The sequence below is a fragment of the Carettochelys insculpta genome, chromosome 9, assembly GCF_033958435.1.
Source record: "Carettochelys insculpta isolate YL-2023 chromosome 9, ASM3395843v1, whole genome shotgun sequence".
NCBI classification, from domain to species: Eukaryota; Metazoa; Chordata; order Testudines; family Carettochelyidae; genus Carettochelys; species Carettochelys insculpta.
Genome location: NC_134145.1, coordinates 4,798,428 through 4,823,253, shown reverse-complemented (window position 1 = coordinate 4,823,253; position 24,826 = coordinate 4,798,428). Strand labels below are relative to the sequence as shown.

General features: G+C 50.5%; 1 protein-coding gene across 2 annotated transcripts in view; it reads left to right on the top strand.

Moving 5' to 3' along the window:
* Window positions 1–9,601, top strand: part of PIK3R3 (phosphoinositide-3-kinase regulatory subunit 3) — a 270,402-nt gene extending 260,801 nt beyond the window's left edge. For both annotated transcript variants that reach the window (XM_075003471.1, XM_075003472.1), the window contains one exon: window positions 346–9,601. In XM_075003471.1, coding sequence (XP_074859572.1) covers window positions 346–547 — 202 coding nt within the window. In that variant the 3' untranslated portion in view covers window positions 548–9,601. The remainder of the gene's footprint in view (window positions 1–345) is intronic.
* The last annotated feature ends 15,225 nt before the right edge of the window (window positions 9,602–24,826 follow it).

Sequence of the window (24,826 nt, the reverse complement as noted above, 5' to 3'; positions counted from 1 at the left end):
CACTGCCTAACTTTTTGTAGCATATCATTGAAATGAGAAGTTTGTCAAATTCTTTTTGTTGATCAGCAGTAAGCACGGAAATGGCATAATGTAACGTGTTCTTTCTTGTGGAGGTTGGGGTTCTGAGAGAAGAGTTGGCCCATGATATGTAGATCGCTTTGTAAGAATGCCTAACCACTCTTCCTTAGAGACCTCATTTCTGTGGAGAATCTCTGTTATAACATTTCCTTCACCTCTGCCTAAAGTTTTGTCATTATTTTATTGACTCAAAATCAGCCTTGCTATAGTAGTTGCCAGTTTAATATGACAGTTGGAATGTTAACAGTCCTGTTTCTTTTCTTGCAGAGCTGATGGCGAAGTTAAACACTGTGTGATCTACAGCACTCCAAGGGGTTATGGATTTGCAGAACCATACAACCTGTACAGCACACTTAAGGAATTAGTCCTTCATTACCAGCAGACATCCCTCATCCAACACAACGATTCCCTAAATGTCAGGCTTGCCTATCCTGTCTACGCACAGATGCCGTCCTCCCTTTGCAGATAAATTCTGGGGAGGTGGAAAATGTTGGCTATCTTGGATTCTTTTCTACAGTTTTTATTAGAACTCTGAGGGCATTCTTTCTCTTGAGACTGCTTGTTTTGCACAAGAAGTGATTCTGTGAATGTGAATCAATGAGGCCTAGCAGCAACAAAACAACAACCTGGGTGTAGGTGTCCTGGTGTTACCTAAAGCTCAGCTGTGCTATTATATTACACTGACTTTTTTTTTTTTTTGTTTTTTGTTCGTTCCCATTCAGGGAAAATAAAGTCAACATAAACACACCCAAAAAACTGGAAGCAAAACATCTTATGGAAATAATTATTTACCAGGCACCTTCAGCAGAACTTTTAATTGGGATTTTTTCTTGTTCTCATGGGGACAATTTTGAGGCCTCTGTTGAGGCAAAAGTAACGTCTTTCAGTCTTAAACCCCAAGAAACTGGTGGAGGAACTCTTACCACAGCAATGCTCTCTGTTAATTTTAGCAGCTTCACTGCAATTCAGCCGAACTTCCAAATGAGGGCTTATCTTGAGGAGGCGTGGATTTGGTGAGAGAAGACCAAAGGAATTATGGGAAAGCTTCAGGTTATTTAAAAGGAAAAATCCTTATAAAGAAAAGTTGCTTTATTTTTTACCAACAGAAACAAAGTTTTTGGTTTCAACAGCACTACAGGTCTTCGCTTAAAGGAAATGTTTATAACCAAATTGAACCCACCAAAACGTTGTTCGTTGCTGGATGGCACATTTATGGGGGAAGGTTGCATTAGCATCCGCACATACTTTCTGCACCAAAACTTGAAACAAATAAAAGGAAAAGCTAAAACTTTGTGTGGTTTTGAAAACTCTGATCTGTCTAATTTGATGTAATTGCTCCCCCTTCCTCGCCCCTTCTCTGTTGGTGTGTGGGTTTTTTGGTTTTTTTGGGGGGGTTGGGACACTCCTTTCCAAGTGTTGTAGATACTATGCTTTGGAATGTAAACCAGAAAGAAGCTGGCCACTCATGTTTTGTGAGTTCTGTTGCTGAATGATGAACTACTCTTTTGAAACTATTACAACATTTTTTTGTAATGTAAGTATATAAAGAAAAGGTGCAATGCAGTGCTTCTGGATGGCTTATTATACCAAATAATTACATGAAGACTGGCCCTCAGACTTTATGCTGATATGTGTAATCCCCTTTGACTTGTTCATCATGGACCAGGTTCTGATTTCCGTTACTCCATTCCAGTCAGTTGTTCAAGATCTTATGCTAGCGGAATCTAGTTTCACTACGTGTATCCATGTTTAGTGTTGGGCAATAAACAAAAATTTTTCTAGATTGTTTGTACATGCAGTAGCCGGTTAAGTAGTAGCCAAAGCAGAAAGTGGATCTTCTGCTACGAGACAACTGCGTAGACTAGTCAAAGTCAACTGCAGGTTCTCTTGTGCCACGCACTGAAGCATCTGATACTGTTGGATGCTGGGTAGGCAGACCTTGGGAGTGGCTGAGTACAGCCGGCATTGCTAAAGTGCTTAAGCCAAGAAATAATTGCACTTGAAAAGAGATGTAAGTTGTCCCCATCATATGCTTGACTCAGTATTTTTGATTTGCTCCTACTGGGATTCTGCAGTGGAAAGCAAAATTAAATAAGGGGGTAGCATCAGCAACAAAGCACAAATTACAAGGTAATTATTCAGTGAGTGGCCTTAGAATTTAATTTTTGCTGTTTGTTAGTGGTAGGATTTTGTTTTACACCCACTGTATGCAAATTGCACAGGCAACGAAACAGTCTAGTGGCCAAGACAGGGACTGCAGGTCAGAAGCCCTTGGGTCTGTTCCTGACCCTGCCACTGACTTCTTGTTTGGACTTGAACCATCTGTAGTCCCAGAGGAATAATGGCAAGGTTGTGGAGGCCTGATTAATGTTTACACTGAGAAATCATCAGACAAAGGCACTATAATATACTGTTAAGCAGACCATTATTTATTCCTGAGTAGGGACGTGACCGATCTTAAACACTGATTATATAATAGTGGAAAGGGCAGTTTAGATTACTTGGTGTGTCCAGGCACCACTTAATTTTTGCACTAATGTGTTGCTGGTTAAGCCCAGCTGCTGGTTAACCAGCTAGAATGTCATCTTCAAATGAAGAATTGTCAAAGCTTAAAAAGCCCTACGAATGGAAGCTGCTGGATCTCTCTTATGAGAGGAGAACGTGACTAACTGAAGGCCCCGTGCCAGATGACTGAGTTTCCCCTGGCTGGCATCTATGTTGCTGGTAAAATGTCTGCCCTGTTCAGTAAAAACCTAGGTTCATTGCTCCTGTTGTAAAGAAAACATTTCATTTTTGACTCTAGTAAAAGCAACCAGTGACATCTCTTGCATTGCAGTAATCCAGTGACTGCAAAGCATCATTCTCCTACTCTCTTCTTGGTGCTGGATTCAATCTTGACTACACATACATTGAGTAGATTTTTCAGAGGCCCAGATAGCAGTTAACTTCTAGCTGTGCCTTTGAAAATCTACCACATCACGGTTCTTCTCTTACTCCCCTGGAAACTCTAGTGAAGTTAATGGAGTTATTCCTCATTCTCCACTCCTGCCAGAGAGAATCAGGTTCGCGGCAAACTGTGAAGTGTCTTACTATGTGAACTGTGACACAGGTTTTCATATTAACAAAGCAAAGTTCAATTAGACACAATCCTGGTTCAGTCTCGCAGCACCCGTGGCAGTGGTGTAAGAAGTGGAACTACTTTTGAAGCTCCGCTGAACACATGTGGTGTGTTAGTCCAGATTCCATCTTGGTTATACCTGTATAAATTCACAGTAATTCCTTTGGCTTCTGTGAAGTGATTTTGGCTTTACAGTGGGGTGTGAGTGACTCAGAATCTGCCCCCCTTATTGCAAATTTCTTCACCCATCACAGGCGCTGCATTATTTTGAGCAATACACCCAGAAAGCTAAAAGCCATCTAGAAGCATTTTTAATCTTTTTCCCCCTAATTTTCAGATTAGGCTTGTGTTCAAATTAAAACTTAAAAATTCCTCATTTACTTTCTCCACCCCATCTCCCTGATGACTCCATGTGCCTTTTTGCACTTGATTTAGGCACATACATTACAGCTTGCTTGTGTTTTACCTATTTTTATTCTCTCAGCTGCCCTTGCACACCTGTTTTTGCACTCATTTGGCAAGTGAAAAATGTGTATAAAACCAACTCGGACCTATGGCAGGTATGATCCACTAGGGGGCCTGCTCCTGCTCCCAGTCACAGGTAGTCGGCCTGATCCTGCTCGGTCTCCCACTGGTATAAAACCAGTGTGATGCCATTTACTCCCAGCAGAGCCATTGGAAATTGGAATTAGGCTCAACAGGTACAGGATTGACCCGAGTATCAGCTGTTAACAAGCCTAAAACAAATGTGTAACAGGCAAAAGCAAAGGAGTGAATTTTTTTTTTAAGGGCAATATGTTCATATCTAAACAAATTGCAGAAAAATTCTGGTTCAGGGGTCAAAAGATGGGGAACATATGCTCAGTTAGTGGAGGAGCCATTTCTTACTTGGCTGCAGGTAGATTAGTACTCATCTCACTGACCCATGTTGTATTAAATATATATTTAGATTTAAATAAAACTTTTTTTTGCACAGTGTTAAATGGAAGGGATGATATTGAGACTTTCTATTATGCACAGTTTCTTCTATCTGTTTGAAGTATATTTGCAGGGAAGAGGGGTGATTCAGTATTTTGCTTTTTCACAAATGGGAAAAACAGATCTACTTCCACAGTTGCCATTGTGAGCAGCAAATCAGCCAAGAAAACAGTGCTGCTAAAGTTCCTGAACTTCCAACTCTCCTCCCAGGCATGACTGAACAAATGTGGGGGTAGTAAGGGTGAGTTGATAAGATGCAGTTTGGGAGAACTTTGCAGCATCCTCAAAGAGCACAGGTGCAGTCTAAAACCAAGGGTATCGTGCGGTGTTTGAACCACCACGTAATAGAATATGAACATACAAGGTGGTGGATTTTCCAATTAAAATGGGAGAGAACTTGTCTAAACTCTTTCTGGAAGTAATGGAGCAACGCCTGCCATGTATCACGTGTTCCCTAAGTCTCTGCTGGGTTCTAATGTACTACAACTTTCCTCCTTGCACCAAGATCAAACACGATCTCTCCATGTGCTCACAAACTTCCAAAGGTGACTGAGGTGGAAAAGGAATTCTCAGACTAAGGAACCTGACTCTTTTCTCGCCTCCGTATGTAAGCGAGAGACTGTACTGGGGGGGAGACAGCTGCTTATGTGAAAAGAGAATCAAGCCCATTTGTTTTCCATCAGACCCAAATTTCAAGCTGCACTCATGTCGCAGAAGGACAACAATCGAAGCAAATCTTGGCTTCTTGAAAGCCAAACAGCCATAATGGAGACTGTGGAAAAGAATGAGGTGTTCAGTGCAGGAGTCAGGGCTGGGGGTGGGGATTCTGGCTGCCCTAACACTTGCTCTCTGTGCAACTTGGATGGCAACATGTCCAGTAACTCAATGTTACGGCTGTTAAAAACAGAATTCCTAAAGGTGTTTTAAAGTTTGGGAAAGCCCCTTATATTTGGTACTTGAACAATCTCTTTTTTGTTTGAATGTTTGGTTTTTTCTTTACGCTAACGGAATGAAAATCAGAAATGTTAGTGAGTCTTGTAAGCGTGCTGCATTTTGCGGACGTACCGGTACTTTGTGGGAGTTGGAGAGTGTAAGAGGCAGGTTCCAAATGCAGTTTTAAAACAGCACTATGGGAACGTGGGGATGTGTTTTCAGTCCTATTCTGAAGTCCTCCGTTCTGTTTCTTGTCTCCCTATCTTGATTCACCAGCGTCAGCTTTGTGAACAGCAGAGTCAAAATATATTCCTGAAAGAACAGAGACGCATGCCACTCTTTGCTTCACATAGCAAATTTGTCAGATGCACAAAGGGTTTAGTAAGTGAGAGAATGAGCTGCAAATCCAGACTCAGCTTGTTGACTAACTTCTGATTGCAATTTAAGACACTGTGCTTGAACAGGACTCCTGTCTTTACTCAGAAAAGATTAGATCCCAAAGTGACTGTAATCTCAACTTCTGCATAGCAAGCTGTGGAGTAATTGGTTATGCATTTTAAAGAGTATGTGTGTGTGTGTGCGTGCGTGCGCACATTTTGAAAAGCAATTGAGATTGTGATAATTTTTACAAAAATAATTTAGTAAGTCCCTTTAAGAGTGCTCGTTTGTATTTAAAAGGAAATTTGCATTGCTGTCCTGCTAGTTTCCTTTTGGCATAATCTGTGCAGCCGAGAGGGGAGAACAAAGCCATGAATCCCAAATAATAGTAGAACTGACGGTAAAGCAATACAGCTAATTATTCTGTATGGCAGGAGTATGTTTTGATGGTGCTATAAAAGTTTCTCCCAAACTTTTGCAAAGCTTACATTCTGTGGGCAGAAATATTTTCTGCACTAGGGGAGGGAAGAATTTTGAAAGCCTTTTAGGCGCCTTGCTGTTTGCTCCACAGGACGGCGAGTGAGAATTCTCATCTGTGTGTTATGAGAGGTGTTCTGGAAGATGACAGTGTTTAAAACACTCATCCCGGGGACTGGCTCCATATGTTTAATGTTTATTCTCCACTTTTTTCCATAGACTCGCCCCCCATTCTGTGGCTAATGCTGATGTAGCATTGGTTTAGAATTTGACTTAAGTTTCATTGACTTGCCGGCTTCTGCCATAAATGAAGTACAGGCATCTGTTTCATTTAGTCAATAGAAATAATTAAAAAAAGGCAAGGAAACAATCTGTGATCTCTGTGATCAATCCGCTGATCAATTGTGCTTTTATTTGAAATTTACTCTGCCTCTACCATTTGATGTTACTTTTGGAATATTGGCTTTAACTAAAGTCTGTCTAGGTTTTTCTGAAAAATTGTCACCACTCCGTTAAATGAGCTTGCTGAGTGATGGTGTGGTCATGGATTGGGCTTGAGATAGTTGGAAAACTAATTGTGTTGTAACCATAGCCAGGGCTCCAATTAGCCCCCTGGTATAAATTGATGAACTTCAGTAGAGTTACCACCTGTTTATGCCATCAGTGAAATTAGCCACAGGACTCTGCATTGAAGTACAATGTGTTGAGATTGTTTCCTTGCATTTTTTAATTTAGTGACTCGAACAGCTAAGAATACAGTTGACTAAACCTGTTAATTTTGTATGTTTGGCAGTTTACAGCACCATGGGATTGTAACAGTCTGCATCATATCTGTGTGTGTGTGTGTGTGTGTGTGTGTGTGTGTGTGTACTGTATGTATATAGCTCTGTGTAAAATATATTCACATACACATTTATATGCATCAGCCATAAGTGGCACTGCCCCTTTAACAAAATTCACTATTTGCACATGTTTACACACACAAAGTTTGGGTCTGTTTTCGCCAAATGAAAGGGGTTTATCAGGAACATTTTAACAATGCGCTTTTGAGAGTCTAGACGATGATTTTTTTAATTGGATTGTGTTGAGGCTTTTTAAGTATTTACTCTGGGACAAGAGCATTACAATGTGTTCAAAGAAAAGGTTACTTAAAAAAAACTTTTTTGTTCAAGGTGCAGTCATGGTTTAAAACAATCTAATTCCTGTCTAGAATTAATGTGCAAAGGAGAGTAATAGTTACGTATAACTTTGTGAATGCACTGGTTAGATGAAGGCGTGTCTCAGTGTAAAACATGCATACATGTTTGGTTTTTGTAGTCAGGACTGAAATAATAGCACACACTCTTGTATAACCTTTGCGTTAATGTTGCATTTTTTAATCTGTTTTTTTTTTCCTTCTAAATAATACTGCCTCTGTTTAGAACCTGCTTCTCATGATGCTGTTGGAGGTTGCTCTGTTTGGTTTTTTTCCTCCATAGGAATTCCAGCATGTAACTTTTTGGTACTCTTGTTGTATGTGTAAAACCTGTTCTGTCGTTTATGCTGTAGTTTAAAAAAAAAAAAAAAAAAAAAAGGAATTTGTGTAGTTGAACTTTTAAAAAGAAACAAACCTGCTTCATAGAGAAACCAATTGTATGTTAGTGTTTTTGGACAAGTCATATTGTAGTTTCTAGATGAGTAATGCAACATTGTACTTGTCACCAGATGTTACGATTTTGCTGTATTTTTAATGGGTGGTTGGGCTTTTAAATTGCAGACACTAAACATCCTGGGCCTACTTGCTCTAGAGTTTTAAAAAAATGCAATAAAAATTGCAATAAAGCACATTTACATGTAATGTTTTAGAAGGATGTACTGACAGCTGTTTCTAATAAATTCAGAAATGCAGCCTAGCTGGCACGTTGTTAGCTGTGTTTGTTCCTCCTGGTTGAGGCAGTGAAAATGGGTTTTGTGTAAAGCACAGTTCAAGACTAGAGTTTGTTTACTGTGTGATTGGTTGCTGCCAAAATAGGACTAGGTCTCCAAAATCAGGAGCAATTTAAACTCCAGTTAACAAAAATCAAGTTCCAAGCACTGCTTCATTTAGGCGCCTGAACAGAACCTCTGTCCTGACTCAGGAAGAGACCTAGCAACAGGGAGTTCATTAAAAACCAGTGTAAAAGTAGTTGTTACAGCTAAGCTCTATAATCCCACCACACAGTTCTACGTTCCTTGACCAATTTCACATGGCTCCTGAGACTGATGGTACCAAGCAGGTTGCATGAAACTCTTCGGAAATAATTTTAGATCAGAGGTGACACACATCAGTAGCACTAGGATACATAAAATCAACTCACAGCATGTTTAGTCTTCTGTTCTGCCATTCAGTCGGGGTTCCTTTCCATAGGTCCTGGAGCTGTGCTCACAAGTGCCAGCTGATTTCTGAAACCTCTGTCAACTGATTCAGCTCTGTTTGGGGCCCTAGAAATAGCAGCGCGGGGCCTGGCATCAAACCTGACCCACAACTTTCCCACTGGAGACACAGTAGTTTGTGAGGGCCTTAATCTCCGGTCAGGCCAATTCCATTCAATAATGGTGAAATCATACATGGGTTTTCCACTTCCTCAGTAAGGGCGAGATCCTGCTGCCCCGGAATCCATGAATTGGGTCTTTAGACTGAGCCCAGTCACAGCATGTGGCCTGAAACTGGCAAAGTGAAAGTTTGGATAGGCTGGGTTTACATTTCTTTGCGATTAAATCCTAGCCCACTGCCGCTGCACAGGTGTATATGCTAGTCATGCAGTGAACTTCAGGGCAGATGCTTCTGCTTTGCCGTGGGGGTTCACTTTGGGGGATGCTCCTATTCCATAGCCACCTTGTGACAAATAGGCCACAGTGTTACGTGGAGGGAGAAAAAGTACCCCAAAAGTTACTTGAGTAAAAGTATAGCTGCCTGCACTTCTGGATACTTGAGTAAAATCTAGATGTGACAGGCATGGGAACTTGTACTCAAGTCGTTTTCCAGAGTGATAGGGGTAACTTGGACTTAAGTACAGCCCCCCACCAGCCACACTTTATTACTCAAGTAGCTTTTGGGGTATTTTTCCAACCTCTGGTATTATGCAGATGTTTTTTATAGCTCCCCATTTTTTGTTCATGGCGATTTTATTATAGATGAGAAAAATAACTGGCACCATGTGAACGGGGTAAGGGGAATTTGAGTCACAAGGTGAGCGAAGTAATACCTTTTCTCTTACCAGCACAGCCACAGGATTGAAATTACCTGGGGAAAGGGGAAGAACTAACACAAGCAACTTTTGTGATTTTATTTTTCTAGCTCAAATACAAGGGGGACTTACAAAGCCCATCAGGCTGAATCTGATCTGAATGGAGCCTGTGGCACTGACAGGGAGGAGGTCTAAATCGAATACAGCTGTTGACAAGTATGCCTGGTATTTCTCTTTACGATTCTCTCTCAATAGCTGCTTCTGGCTTGTTGGTATCATGCTGCCGTATTGTTACAAGTACAGTTACATCCCGTCTTTCAATAGCTTGTATTTAGCTGTGTTTGGCCTTCATCCCATGGAGGCAGATCCATGTACTACATTGCCATGACTCCATGATACTTGTCTGACTTGCTGAATTAAAAACAAATATTTTCTTGGGGCCATGCTGTGTGGTATCGTTTACTAAACACAGAAATGTGGGGCGAGGGGAGGGATGAAGTGGGAGGGAGAGAGATGGCTTTTGGGGCTGAGATCTGGCTTAGCTCAGCATATGAACCTTGCTCCAGGGAGGTCCCATCAATGGAGCATGAGCGTAGCCTGCTCATGCAGATGGACCAGGACAGCTCTCAAGTACCTGACTTCCTCTCTCCTCCCCACCGGTATGCCCTGTGTGCTTGGGCTGCCCAGCTGATTATCAGGCATCCTTCAATGCACATAACAAAATATAGTCTGCTACTCCCCACTACTTCAGGCCTGGTGGGGGTAGGCTCCCTTTGCTCCACTGGTTAGCTGCTTAAGAGCCCTTCCTTAGGCACCTGCATACCCTTGGGCATTTTATGGTGCACCTGCATGACCACTGTGAAGCTGAGTGTTGCCCATTAGACACCGCAATGCTCTGAGAGGTAATACCCTAATATTCGCAAGGCTGTGAGACCCAGGATAATACAGGGAGCTGGGGGTAGGCAGGGAATGGGTGTGTGGGAGAAGCTAGGGATGCAGCTCAGCTCTCCTGTGAGCCGAGCCAGTGTCTCGCCCACAAGCGCCAAGGTTGCTGCTCTGATTTCTGAGGCCAGTTAGCATAAAAGCATTCAGCCCCAGTGGGTGAGGCTCCTTGGTGGGGCTGGTCTGCACCAGGTGGTCTGCACAGCATCAAGCTCCACAACTACCACTGCAGAGGCAAGGGGGGCTCAGGGGTGACGTCTGGTGCACCGAGCCCCATCTCAGTCTTGGGCGCTCAAGCCCCATGTAACCTTAACTCTGCCCTCCCACAGCTGGAACCAAACACAAAAGAGACGAGAGAATCAGCCGAGTGAGCCACAAACCAGCCAGCCCAGAAAATACTGGATGATAAAATGGATGGAACAAAGTTAAACTTCTCTCCTGCTCCAGCAGCACCTCCACCTTCCGCTCTGGCGCTGCCCCCGCCCCCACGTACACACACAGTGGTATCAGACACCTTAGGACAAGCTGCCAGTAGACACCTTTGGAGCTGCCAGGCTCAAGGGCTAGCAGAGCAGTGCTGTAACCTCCCCTGATTAAACACACAACACACACACCCCTGGGACTGAACTGTTGGCAGGAGGAAGCCACCCACAGCAGCCCGGGGATCAAGCCCATAGCGCCAGCTGCAGCATAGCAAATACAGAGCTGCACAGGCTGCTGTCCCCTCTCCTGACCCCGATGCATGAACCTGGGGCATTCTGCAGATACAGGTCATCCCTCCCTGTTGCCATTGTCCAGGACGTCAGTGTTGTCTTCCCATGGTAGAGACATGTCCAGGGACTGGCATAGATCATATGACTCGCCGCGTTCTTGCCAGTCTAGCAGCTCTCGCTATCAAGACCGTCACTATTATGACTCCTCCTGTAGATACTCGCCTAGGAAGGAGCATCCCAGCAGGTCTCGATCACGGGCCTCCTCCACGGCGGGTTACACCTCTCCCCAAATGATGCCAGCTCTGATTCAGTCCCCACCTCCGCAATCTCCATCGCCCCAGCGTCTGGAATCGGGTATCAGACACAGAGGACCAAGGGCCTGATGTGCTTCACGTGGACCAGTCCTCCTCATCCCCTGATGGGGCCGTTATCCTGGGGGCTTTGCCCCTCTGAATGGTTTGATGACCTTTTCAAAAGAGTGGCATTCAGCAGGACGGTCCTCTGGCTGAAGTGCAGGAAAAGAGATGCAGGGTCCTAAAGCATCCATGCCCTGCTCATTCATCCAAGGTAGCCATCCCCATGGAAGAAGACATCGTGGAGGCGGCCGATGACATATGGCAGACCCCTGCCTGAGCTCCCCCTACCAACAAGAGGCTCGACAAGAAATACTTCGTCCGCCCAAAGGATGAAGTTCTTGATCACACCCTTACAACCCAACTCGCTAGTGACGGCTGCTGCATAGATCACGCACATCCCGGTTTGGGCGGAGGTGACATCACACAAAGAAGAAAACTGCTTAGATATTTTTGGCAGGAAGCTGTACTTCTCGGCGACCTTGCTTCTTCATATAGCGAACTACACGGCTCTGCTCTCCAGTCACAATTTCGATAACTACGCTACGTTGATGCTTCTGTTAGACTATCTACCCCAATCTAAGAGACCAGTTCTGAAGCTGATAATTAAGGACAGCTACACCACAGTCAGGAGAGTGGTCCAGCTGGCCTTGGACGCAATGGATACAGTGGCAAAGGCCACAGCCACCGCAGTGGTTATGCAGCGGGTCTCCAACTTACAAGCTTCCGCTCTACCCAAAGGGCTACAGGCAAAAGTCGAAGATCTACCCTTCGATAAAAGGAAACCGTTTGCCGAGAATACAGACGCAGTCCTTCACTCAAGCAAGGACTTGTGGACCACCCTACGCACTCTGGGCATGTATACCCTTCCCTACAGGAGGCGACGCTGTTATCCATACCAGAGGCGTTATGATGGGGGATTCTACAGGCCGCAGTTCCAAGAATCTGCCAGACCATATAATCAGCCCCGCCCTCAACAGCGGCAAACACGCCACAGAAAGCAAGGGAGGTCTAGCCAGTCATCACAGCCCAGATAGCAGCAAGTGTGACTTGGTCGAGAGCGGCAGCACTGCCGATGCCACTTGCCATCTTCCATTCTTGCCTTCTTCCTCCAGTGGGCCTCTATCACCACGGACGAGTAGGTTTTGGAGATAGTCAAACCCAGATACGCAATTCCCTTCCCCTCCATCCCATCTCCCACCCTGGCCCTCTCCAGGGACCCCTCTCATCGCTGTGTGAGGAGGTGAACCATCTCCTATCCACAGGAGTGGTGGGGAAAGTTCCCAACGAGTTCAGAAGCAAAAGCGTCTACTCCCATTACTTCCTTACGCGGAAAAAGAACGGTGCTTGGAGACCAATAGTGGACCTTCACCTGCTCAAACGTTGTGTGCGGAAGCAGCATTTCAGGATGGCTTCGCTAATCCCAACCCTAGATCTCAATGATTGGCTTGCCACTTTCGACCTTCAAGGTGCCCACTTTCATGGAACTACGCATCTGGCTCACAGACGTTTCCTTCGGCTCACCATCACAAACCCCCACCACCAAATGGGGCTGGCCCAGAGCTCAGTGCTGCAGTGCGCTGACAGCTTCATTGCAGTTTAATTACAACATTGCACTTCTCTGCCAAGTCGCATTCTGGCAGCGATCCTCACTGGCCGCTCTGTGGGCTAGTGCCCATCAGCTGCTCCAGCAGCAAAAGAGAGGCTGATGTCAGCCAGACCAAGGCATCTACAATGAAGACACGTCTCCCTTCGTGGCTGGATGCAGAAAAGCCCGCTTGCATGGGTTAGCTTCGGAAATGCCCAGCCTGAGGCACTGAGACCAGATTTATAAACACCCTCGATGGTGGTGCCACTCGGCCTTCTTCACAATACCGCAACAGCAGCTGGGCCCAGGCACTGGCACGTGATGAATTTGCATTTCTGAAATACATTCACAGTGATCTCAGGCCGGACACCTAGTATTCGCTCCCTTTCAGTCCTCTGTATCTGATTTGTCAATTTTCATTTCAATTTTTGGGGGGATCTCTGTGTTATGAAATGGTCAGCGCTGTACTGGAAATGGCAGATCACCAGATCGGAAAAAATGGGTCTGTCCCACGAAAGCCCATCACCTAATTAATTGTTTTGTTAGTCTTTAGCGTGCTGCTAGATAGCTGGTTTGTTTTGTTGGAATACAGACTAACACAGCGACCTCTCTGTTGCAATTTATGATGGTCAGAGACACCAGAGCTTTGGTGAACGCTAATAAACATATGCAAATGCAGGCTCCCTGCGGCAGCTCCATGCCCGTCGAGCGCACAGATGAAAGCACAAGTAATTAAGACCCTGCGCTGCAGCCTCGAAATGAGCATGAGAGATTGTCAAACTTGAAGTCTGCTGGGAAAAACAAGGCATGCAGCGCAGGAATGCGGGACTGCCACTCCGCACACCTGGCACAAAGGTACAGCCCTCTCGCTTCAGAGCATACAGGCTTCTTCCAGCAGCGAAAAGGGTGCACGTCTGCCCCAGGAGTGGAGAGGCATGGCCCTTGCTAAGGGAGAGGCCCAGGGATTTGACTGGTTATGCTGTAGATGGCTGGCCCTGAGTGATAAAAGCAGCAGAAACTCCTTTCTGGTGCAAGCAGGAGCGTGGGACCTCCACCCATCACTGCGGGTAGGTGGGCTTGTCTGTCAGCCATGGCACATGCCAGCTGGGAGGCAAATCAGGGCTCAGTCTTGGCTCTTTGTCCTTAGATCTCTCTCAGGCTGGTCTCTACCCCGGCAGAGTGCCAGGGAACCCTGGGAACAGAACAGCAGTGGTGCGGGACCAGTGGCAAGAGATGGGCCCTGCTCCTCAGTAAACTTCTGTAGAGGGCTCGCTGGCCCAGCTCCTTAGGGAATGAGGCATGATTGAGTGAAAACGCCCCCACGTATAAAGCCAAACAGCCCTACGGTGGAGGGAGCAGCAGCCTGGGGCCCTTTAGACACTGGTTTGATAGTCGGCAGACCCAGCGTCCACACCCTGCTCTGCCAAAGACGCCCAGAGTGATCTTGACCCGGCTCTCGTCTCTCTGTGCCTCAGTTCCCCCTCTGTGATGGGTAGATGATAATCCATGTCTTCCTCCTGCTCTGTCTTGCCCGTTGAGCCTCTCTGGGGCAGGGGCTGTCTCACAAGGTGTGGCTGTTCAACAATACGAGGGGTCCCAGCATTCGGATGGGGACAGTTAAGCATGGGAGAGTAAGAGCCGAGCCAGTGGAGTGGTCTCCAGCTGACTTCCAGTGGTTCCACCTGACCTCTGGCTGCAAGCACAGCTTCTCCTGGCCCTATGCTAAGTAGACACCATCCCATCACTTCAGCTCTACCTCTCTGCTCCAGCGCCTCGTCTGAAACCTCGGCCCTCTTCTTTGCCAGCCCCTCAGTGGAATCATACCACCTCCAAGTGCTCCCCAGCCACAGCCCCTTAAACTCCCAGCCCGCATCCTCGGGTCTGGCCAGCGGCCTCGCACCGGCCCGGCTGAATGCTCAGGGCTCAAAAGGGACAGTGGCTTCTGGCGTGATGCTGTGTCAGAGGCCTCGCCGAGCCATCGCACCAGCGTACGCGGGTACAAACTGCCCAAGTGCCTTTGAGATGCCTTTTCTCCACCTGCTGCCCACAGTGCCTCAGAGAACAGATCTAACTGGCCAGTTCATCCCAAGAAGCAGCGAAAACAGAAGCCAGTTCTTCGGGTGTCTTCCCCAGCCTGCCGCCTGCACGTCCGCCTGGGCTGGTGCACCGGTCCAGGAGCAGCAGACGCTCCCGAAAAGGGAAGGTGGTCACCACCACCTGCACTGTATGTCTGCCACCCCCACCACAAGCACCTCTCCTTCCCTCGTGGCCCCACCCATGCACCATTCCAAGGCTCTGCCCCACTGGGCCTCTTCCCCCGAGGCCCTGCCCGCTGGGTGCGCCTCTCCGCTTCCTCTGTCGCTTGCCTCCTACCCCTCCACCCATTCAGACACCCCTGCATTGGTCTCCCCTGAGCACCGTGGAGGTCCAAGTGCTGTCTGTGGGTGGTTGTGGGTTCATGCAACTACCTGCCTCCACCAGCCTCAGCGCTGACCCTGGGGCAGTGTTCCAACAGCAGCTTCTTCCTCAGTCACTCCACGCAGCCGTACTCACTCAATGGGCACAGAAGCCTTCACATAGAGGGCTCCTCTCCTGCCTCCATGCATTAACCTGACCTTCACTGATAGCTTACAGTGCCCCATCTCTTCAGCGCTCCAGAGCCACCAGGGAAGCCAAGCTCATCGGCCTAGGCCAGGCAATCTAGAAGGTCCATTTCCCACGTCCATTGGAATCACCACCCTGCCATGTACATCCCAGCTCCAGCCCAACTAATGCACGGGGCTGGAGCAGGGATGAGAACGTGGAGCATGCCTACGGAGCAGACAGGAAACGTGGGGTGGCTGCCACGGGCGGGTGAGCTAGAATTTCATGTTCTTGCTCAAGACACTTTTTGCAAGAAGCTCTTGTGAAAAGCCAGCACTGCGAGCCACCCAGGGGCAATGAGTCAGCCTGGACTGAGCAAGGACAGAGGGGTTGGCACAAGTTAGAGGGAAGAGTCCTCCTGACTAATCCACCCATCCCCATCCCTCCAGCACCGCGCCACCCTGGGGTCAGCTCTGCCAGCATGAATGTGGTCCCTGTTGAGGTGCTCAACCAGCCCTGGCACTCCTTAGCAGCTAGCACAGAGCACGGCCTCATACAGATGCACAGCTGCTAAATTTTTGAAGCTAATAGTGCTGTTCACATTTCACTTTCTCGGGCGGTTTTCCCCCTTTCTCACCATTCTAATTCGCTCATGAGACGGTGCCAGCTCGCTATGTAAATTACTGCTTGGAATCGGCCAGTTAGTGACAGGCAGGACGAATATACTTTATATGGAAATCTCTTTAGGGCCCCTCAAGTCCAGCCTGGTATTGTAGCTTATTAAACAGTGAAAAACTGAGCTTGGAAACTATTAAACTTGGTTTCTTGATGGAAATCATAAGAAGTGGTTGAAAAAAAAATCTCCTCAGGCCAAAACAGTTTATAACGCAACATCCTGTCTCTGCTTCAGCTGCTCTCTCATGAGTGGTTTAGCCTGGCAGAGAATATTATTTACTGGGACTTCAATAAACATCATGAAGCAGATTTAATAAGACTACTTAGTGCTTTCCAGCTTCAAAGCGCTAATCAATAAGTCATGAGGGGAGAAACTGGCACGTTCTGGGCGTCTTTCTAACAATTTTCTGTTCCTCTGAGGCTTTTTGGTTCATCTGTGCTTTGGTCACCAGCTTTTGTGCCTGGCTTTCGTCTAGCAGCGAGTGGCCTAGAAGCAGGAGCCCATATGCAAACAGATGTCAATAGTTTGGTACCATTCCAAAGGGTTATTTCAGGAAACGTGCTGCCCCTGGTTTGGCACCAGACAGCTCTGTCCAGCTCAAAGGGCTCTGACAAAGTCAAACTGGACACACGGGGCAGCTCTGTAAGGTGGTGGTTAAAGAACTCAGTTTCCCAAGCGGGGCGGGGGGGGGTGACGTGACAGAATGGCCATCGCTTGAGTCTGCAGCTCATGAGCGGAGGTCCTCGTCTGAGCACGGATATAACCCAAAGTTAGGAGCTTGCAGCAATCTCAAGGTGACATTCTATGATCTGTGTAATAAGGAGGCCAGGCTCAATGGGCAGAATGGTCCATCTCCTGCAAGCGGCAGCAGTGACGTTGCTGGAAGAATCCAGCGACTGACCTCGCTGAGCTACCTCAGAGCTTAGGCTGACCCGTGCTCAGGGCACAAAGCCGTCACAGCCCTGAGTGACAGTGCTAAGTCACACAGGCTTTTAAGGGTAGGCCGGCCTCAGTTTATAAACCTAGGGCTGGCGTCTGCTCCTACCAGACTCCCTGGGAGTGGTCCATGGCCCTAAACAGACGCTGGATAAAGTCCACTGAGTGAACGAGGTCTCTTCCAAGAGCAGCGGGTCCCAACTGTGTCAATCACACAGCAGCTTCAATGAGGCAAATCCTTCCACGGTAGTAGTAGGCATCCTTCAGTCTGCATAGACTATGGATCGCGCCCTTTATAGTTTCAACTGAGGACTTCATTTACAGCGTCTACTGTGACTGTGAAGACCCACACGAGAGTGACAGTCCTTGCTGCATCTCTTGCAGATGTGGTGGGTGTCTGGCAAGTCCTTAGTGTGCTTTCTGTGCGCTCACTTCTCCTCTGCTAGCTGTCTGATCCTCATCTCGCCCTTCTGAAGGCCCTTGTGTAACCCCTGCCTCCATCTGCTGCAGTCGTCTGCTAGTTCTTCCCAGTTGTCCAGCTCGCTGTCTACCTCTCTGAGGTCTGTCTTGCAGGCATCTTTGGGGGCATCCAGGAGGTTCAGGTTCAGGAACCTTAAGCCTCACGCACCCAGCGAGGCAGGTGAACTGTGGCGGGACAGTACCCTATTGGCTGGGGGGCTGCCCAGCTTGAGGCGGGCGGTGACTGTCCAGTGAGATGCGAGGATCTCGCCCACTGTCGAAGGCAGCCCCTGGTGCTCATTCTCTACACCCACTTTTTTCAGCGCAATCTGTTGCTCGTAAGCACCACATTTACCAGGGTTCTGGTCTTACACAAGAGGTTTGCAATGCGGTTGCGCCTGCCACAAGCTCAACAAGGATCAAACACATTAATGGGTCCAATCCACCGCAGAATATCCCGTCTTCGACAGCGCACAGAGGCACGTTTGCAAAATCTGCTCTGTGCTGTGGGAGGGACGTTGAGTAAAGATGTAACCACTGAAAGCAGCAGCTCTCCTGTGCACCAGGCTGTTGGAGCCAGGACGTGCCATTTAAACCACGGCCCAGCTCCACCAGGCTTCCCACCCTCCCCTTGTGTTTCCAGATTTGCCTGTTACTCTGGGGTGTGCTCATTTATTGGGGGTGGGAGGTATGGATTACAGTCTTCCCTCGCTTTACAAGGGTAATTTGTCCCTGAAAAACTCCTCTTAGGGTGAATTCTCATAAGTCGAAAATGTAATTACCATTCATTTCAAAGGGGAAAAAATTGTATGCATTCCTGAGCCCCAAAATGTACACCCATCTATGCTAAAACATCACCAAATCCCATTAAATCTGGTGCAAGGGGGCGGGCAGGGCAGAGCAGGGCACAAGGAGGCAGCCTGGCCTGAGCGCAGCTTAGGAGGGGGGCGCTGCCAGGGGCTGGCCGCGTGGGGATCTAGGCAGGCACAGGGGGCCCCTGGCTGGCGAGGGGGCGATGCCTCTCTTGTGTGGGGCTGCACGGCGGAGAGGCCCCACCCGCAGCAGCGGCGGGTGAGCCAGGCGCTAAATAGGAGGGAGCGCCACAGAGGGCGAGCGGCGCCCAAGGCACAGCTGCATAGGGTGGGCAGCAGCGGCCCCCTAGCCGCCCGGGGGTGAGCAGCAGCAGCGGGGCTGGGATGGGCTGCGCGCTCAGCAACCACGTCTCACAGAGCGGCGTGATCTACTGCTGGGACTCGGGTGAGTCTACCTCCCCGCACCAGACGGCCACCCTCTCGCAGGGTGCCACCGCCCCCCCTACACAACCGCTTCATCAAGACCAACGCGGCCAACTCCATCCCCTCGGTGCTCACCTACCAGAGCCACCAGCCTCCAAATCGGTCCCTGTAAATGCGAAGAAATGCCTCGTAAGCTGAAGTCGGGGTATTAAATGAAACTCCTTGTAAAGTCGAAGTCTCATAACTCGAATGGGCGTAGCTCGGGGTATGACTGTATTCTGTCCGTGTGCCACACACACACACACACACACACACACACACACACACACACACACACACACACACACACACACAGGCTACATCTACACTAGCCCCAAACTTAGAAATGGCCACTCAAATGGCCATTTCGAAGTTTACTAATGAAGCGCTGAAATACATATTCAGCGCCTCATTAGCATGCGGGCGCCCGCAGCACTTCGAAATTGACGCGCCTTGCCGCCGCACGGCTCGTCCCGATGGGACTCCTTTTCAAAAGGACCCCGCCTACTTCGAAGTCCCCTTATTCCCATGAGCTCTTAGGCTGACCTGCGCTCAGGGCACAAAGCCGTCACAGCCCATGAGCTCATGGGAATAAGGGGACTTCGAAGTAGGCGGGGTCCTTTCGAAAAGGAGCCCCATCGGGACGAGCCACGCTGCAGAGAGGTGCGTCAATTTCGAAGTGCCGCGGCCACCCGCATGTTAATGAAGCACTGAATATGCATTTCAGCGCTTCTTTAGTAAACTTTGAAATGGCCATTTGCGTGGCCATTTCAAAGTTTGGGGCTAGTGTAGACACAGCCAGAGAGAGAGAGGACTGGCTAAGCAGCACTTACAAGCTGACAGCGTATCTGCTTAATTCATCAAGAACGTCCTGATACTTGACACTTCTCATCATTATGACCATCCTGTGACACACTAGTTCGCACTGATTAATATCCTAATCCAGCATTTGGAAGGAGCTCTTGGATGTTTAACATGTGTTGTCCAAAATTTAAGACGGGAAGAAAAAAATCCTCAGATCCTATGGAAGGCGCCATTAAAATTGGTCATCAAAAGCAAAGTGGATGTTGGTGTAAATGGACGGCCTTGCATACAAACAGACTCTAACGACTCTGTGGGGGATGGTGGTCAGTGGTCTTGGTGCGGGGACACCGAATTAGCAGCTGTGGTACAGGACCGATTCACCAGCTCTGCTCCTTGTCGTCATTACAGCTGGACCTGCGCCATCTGAGGGCCGTGCCACCCCTGCCCACCTGCCATAAATGGCTATGAACTGTCCCCTGTGGTTGAGCAGGGCCTGCAGCACCATCAGAAAGGAGCCCTTGCGCTTTATGTACTTGGCTGCCCTAAGCTGCAGGCCACGGATCGGGCTGTGGGTCCCGGTGATGGCCCCAGTGCAGTTTGGGAACCCCAGGGCAGCAGATCTAGCCATGACTTAGTCAATGTCTCCCATGCAGATGACCCTCTGCACCAGGAGCTTGTTGATGGCTCTCACGACTGGCAGCGGGAGCGGACCGAACACACGTCACGGGGGCCGGGTTGCACAGCAGCGCCATGCTGTGCCCTTAGGGCCCCTGGGGCTCCGTGGCTGGGTGAAACAGACCTTCAGCAACCCCCTCCCCCAGCCCTGCTTTCACAGCACAACCCTGGTCCCAGTACCCCGCTCGAGGGGCAAACCCCACAGGGTTGCTGGGCGCTGCAGGGATCGTTTGGCTGAGGTGCAGGAAGCGGTGTTGCAGAGCGAATGGGGCAGCCGAAGCGACACCCATGAGGCAGAGTGCTAAGGGCACCGCCCAGCCTGGGCACCAGCCACCTCAGTTCCCGTCCAGCAGCCAGGGAGACGTTCCAGCTGGGAATTAGGTGGCTGTGTCTTACGCGAAGAGGCGGGCGGGCGGGATGGTTCTTGCAGTAGGACGAGTCCCAGTAGGGGGCAAACAACTGAGCTGGCACCTGGTAAGTTCATGAAGCCGTTTCCCCACGAGGCTTGCTGGCCTGGGGGCCTCTGGAGGTCCCATCCGCTCAGATGGGCATGTGGCTCAGGCCCAGCAGCACAGGGGTGACCGCTGGTGTTCTCAGCTGTCCGGTGTAGCAGAGTCCTGAAGGCCGAATGCTGCTTGGCCAGTAAAAATGCCTCTGGCGCTCCTGGAGGGGCAAAAGGCTTCAGATGAAAGCAGGCGCTTCCCTGCATCAGGCTCCAGCTAAGAAGTCAGCTCACCCGGGGAGCCCATCAGCCACCCTCCAGCGGTCACAATGGTCCTGCTTCATTTTCTTAACCTCTAAGTGCAGAATAAATTTTGTTGAGCGCAGAGAGGCATGTGCGGAAGCGAACCACCCCAGGAAGCCACGCCGCCAGCTGTGGGCGCTTTGCTAATCGGCTGATGGCACCTGATTCTCTCCTGCGCACCACCCCAGCACTCAGCTTACAGGGAACGCTGCTCACAACGCCGGGGGGGGGCGGGCCCAGACACCAGATCTGTGTATGACACAGGAGGGGCAGCCTGTGGAGCTTCGCTCTGGCCCAGGAGGGAGATACAGGCCAGCCGTGGGTGTAGGTCTGAGTGGGAGCCTGAGCTCTGAGCTTGCCCCGTGCTGGTTAACAGGGGATGTGCTTAGGCAGGGGCAGGTGGTCTGCGTCCATACTGCAGTCAAACTGGTGGTGCTTTGCCTGTTCCCCAGGTGCAGACGGGTAGGGGCAGAGGGAGGCCTGGGCAAAAGGCGCCAAGGCAGGGAGGTGGCAAAGGTTGGGTCCGAGCTGGGCACAGGACCCCTGAGGGGCAGAGCCGGGCAGGGTGGCGGAGAAGGAAAGAAGGGTGGGGGGCACCTCCTGACAAGTGGGAGAGGAGGTTGTGACCCACTGGGGGACCCTCTGCTCGAGGGGTGGTGCTCGGGGTTCCCTGGGCAGGGTCAGGGGCTTGTGGCTCTGTCCAAGGGAGCAGATCTGGGGGGGGGGGGCATTGATTGTGCTACCCGGCGGCCTGGAATGCCTCTTGGTGGGGGGCAGAGGTGGCCGGTTGGGGTGTGTCCACCTTCAGGCCCTTTCCCCTACTCGGCTTGGGGCCCCTCGTACCAGCAGTCCCATTGCAGGGACCTTTTGCTGCCTCGTCCCATGCCAGCCCCACACCACCTCCAGAGCCCTCCTGAGACCCCACTTCTGCTGCAAAGCCACCGTCCAGCACCCCTCTTGCAACCAACCCCCTCGACCGGGGGCCCTGGCCTGTTTCTGGCACTGATACAAGGCATATTACAGTGACACTGAGCAGCCATCACGCTGCAGCACTGCGTGGCCCTCCCACGGCCAGGCTGCAAATGCTCGGGGGGGCGGGGGGGGTGGGGGCCAGGGCCAGGCTGAGCGCACCGCCCACAGACCAGCTTGGAAGCTGAGGACTGGCCTGATGGCATTTGCCAACACCCAGCCGTGAGAAAAGAGAATCGCATTGCACTGGCCGCCTCCCCTCCTGCTGCGAGCGTCTTTGTCAGTCGTTCCCCCCCCCGGGCTGCGAGAACCTGGACAAACGAGAGCAAAGAGCCGCCACAGCTCCGGGAACAATTTCAAAAACATTTTGAGGCACCAGCTGAAGCCTCTAAACTCGGCTCAGGCCCAAATCGTGCAGAATGACGGTTACTGCCTGGTCGGTGCCTTTGCCCCACCACCCACCCGACCCGGCCCGACCCTGCGCCCAGCTCTGGTGTGGTGCTGAACAAGAAGGGGGCGAGGGGTGATTTCTGCAAGGGATGCGGGGAAGCCACGCTGGGCCTAGCCGTGGGTACACAGCAGGCGTGTGGGCCTGTTTTTCAGCTCCATCCCTGCAGCATGGGAACAGGCAAGATTTGCCCCAGCCCGGGGCGTTAGGGGGCTCCCAGCCCAAGCCTCCCGACAGCCCTCGGCTAAAAGCGCCCCAGCCGGCGCAATGCGAGCGGGTGATGGGAGGGTCTGCTGAGCCAGCCCAAATGGCTGCTGTTTCAGCCTGGGCCGGGGACACGCTTAGCGACCTTTCTTGCATGGCTGGCGCACAGGGCCCAGTCAGTGACAGCTCAGGAATCCCTTCAGGCGCAAGCCGGCAGCACCTAGCAACACGCTCGGGCACCGATTGGCCAGGGCCATTGCAACCCCCAGGGCCTGCAAGGAGCCAGCCGCACTCAGCAACGGGCTTGGGAAGCAGCTGGCTGCTTGCAGCTCCGTGTGCAAGAGAGTGCTGTGCGCGCACACGCACATGCACGCTCGTGGGTGTGCAAACATACACACCCCATCTCTCTCTCTCACACACACACACACACAGACGCATGCTCGTGGGTATGCAAACACCCACCCACCAGCTCTCTCACACATGCACGCTCATGGGTGTGCAAACATACACACCCCATCTCTCTCTCACACACACACACACACAGACGCATGCTCGTGGGTGTGCAAACATACACACCCCATCTCTCTCTCTCACACACACACACACACACACAGACGCATGCTCGTGGGTATGCAAACACCCACCCACCATCTCTCTCTCTCTCTCACACACACACACACACACGCATGCACGTGGGTGTGCAAACACACACCCCCATCTCTCTCTCACTCACTCGCACGCGCTCTCTCACACACATGCACGCATGCTCATGGATGTGCAAACGTACACACACTGTCTCTCTCACACGCATGCACGCTCGTGGGTGTGCAAACACACGCTGTCATGGATATGCAAAGATACACCCCCCTCACTTGCGTTCTCTCGCTCTCTCGCACATGGGTGTGCAAACACACGCTTGTGGGTGTGTAAACATGCATGCACACTCTCATGGGTGTGCAAATGTACACCAGCGCTCTCGTGCTCGCTCGCTCTCTCTCTCTCTCACACACACACACACACACACACACACACACACACACCAGCTATATGCCTATCAGTGTAAAGCAACTCAGGGCTGGCCACCAGGCCCCCCCCACCCCTCCAACAGCAACACAGAAGGGCCCAACTGTCTGTGCCCTACACCTGCACCCCTCAAACGGCCATGACCCAAATCAACCAAAGAACACTGGTCCCGCCACCTTGGCCACCCGCTGGAGGTGCTACGGCCTTGACACAGAAGCAAGGAGTGACCCACCTGTACTCCCCTACTGCACATGGGTAAAATCCAACGTGGGCCATGAAATGCCAACTGACCGGGCCGGTCCATGTGATGCTTGTACGTTGCTCTGACTCTGGAGGCCACACCCCCACCTGACACAGCTGTAGGGCCAGCTGGCCACCACAGTGACCACTTTTCACGGTGCCGGGGGCTGGGAGGGGGGAACCTACGCTGATGGGAGAAGCACGCCCGCTAGCACAGAGGCACTCAGCAGTGTTTTGAGGGCAGTGCTACCCTGGCGGGTGTCTGGGGCTGCGCCATGCTCTGCGCTCCTCCCAAGAGCTGGCTGCATTTTTAACAGCGGCGGGGGGGTGTGAGGGGCAAGGTTTTTGGTGCACAGGCTGGCACCCCACCTTGAGCTCATCGCAGGTGCAGAGACCCGCAAGCGCTAAGCCCCAGAGCACAGCAGAGCTAGAGGCAGTACAGAGGTGGGGGCGGGTCCCAACCACAAGGCAGGGCTGAGCAAGTTGCCTATTTGTGGTGTTGACTGGGAGGCTTTATAAGGTGTTCAACATGGCCATAATGTAGCACACAGGGACGCAGCCCCAGAGTGAGGCAGGGGCTTCAACTTTCCTGGCTGCACATTATGCCAGGTCCTATATCTCCTCAGCTCCCGCTCCCCACCTCAGGTGCAGAGATGCCCACACCTGCCCTGAGCAGAAGGCCGGCTCAAAGCGCTGCATTGTGCGCGACTCAGCTACATTCCCCGTGGGCCTGGGTTCCAGAGAAGGAGGCACCTGGGTGCGCCCCACCTCCAGCACTTCCCTCGGCACTGACAGCCCAGGCGTTCCCATGGAACATGGCTCGCTGAGAGCCAGGGCAGAGCCGCTGGTAAGCCATGTCCCAGATCTCATGGCCACCAGGGCAGAGGGGGCCCCAGGCTCGCCAACCTGCCTTGCTCAACAGGCCCGGCCTTGCTTGCTGGAGCTGCCCGCTGGAGAGGGAGGGTGCACTCGCACTGGGATACAAAGGCCTGGCCCAGGTTGGAGGCGGGGGCCCCAATCTCTGGG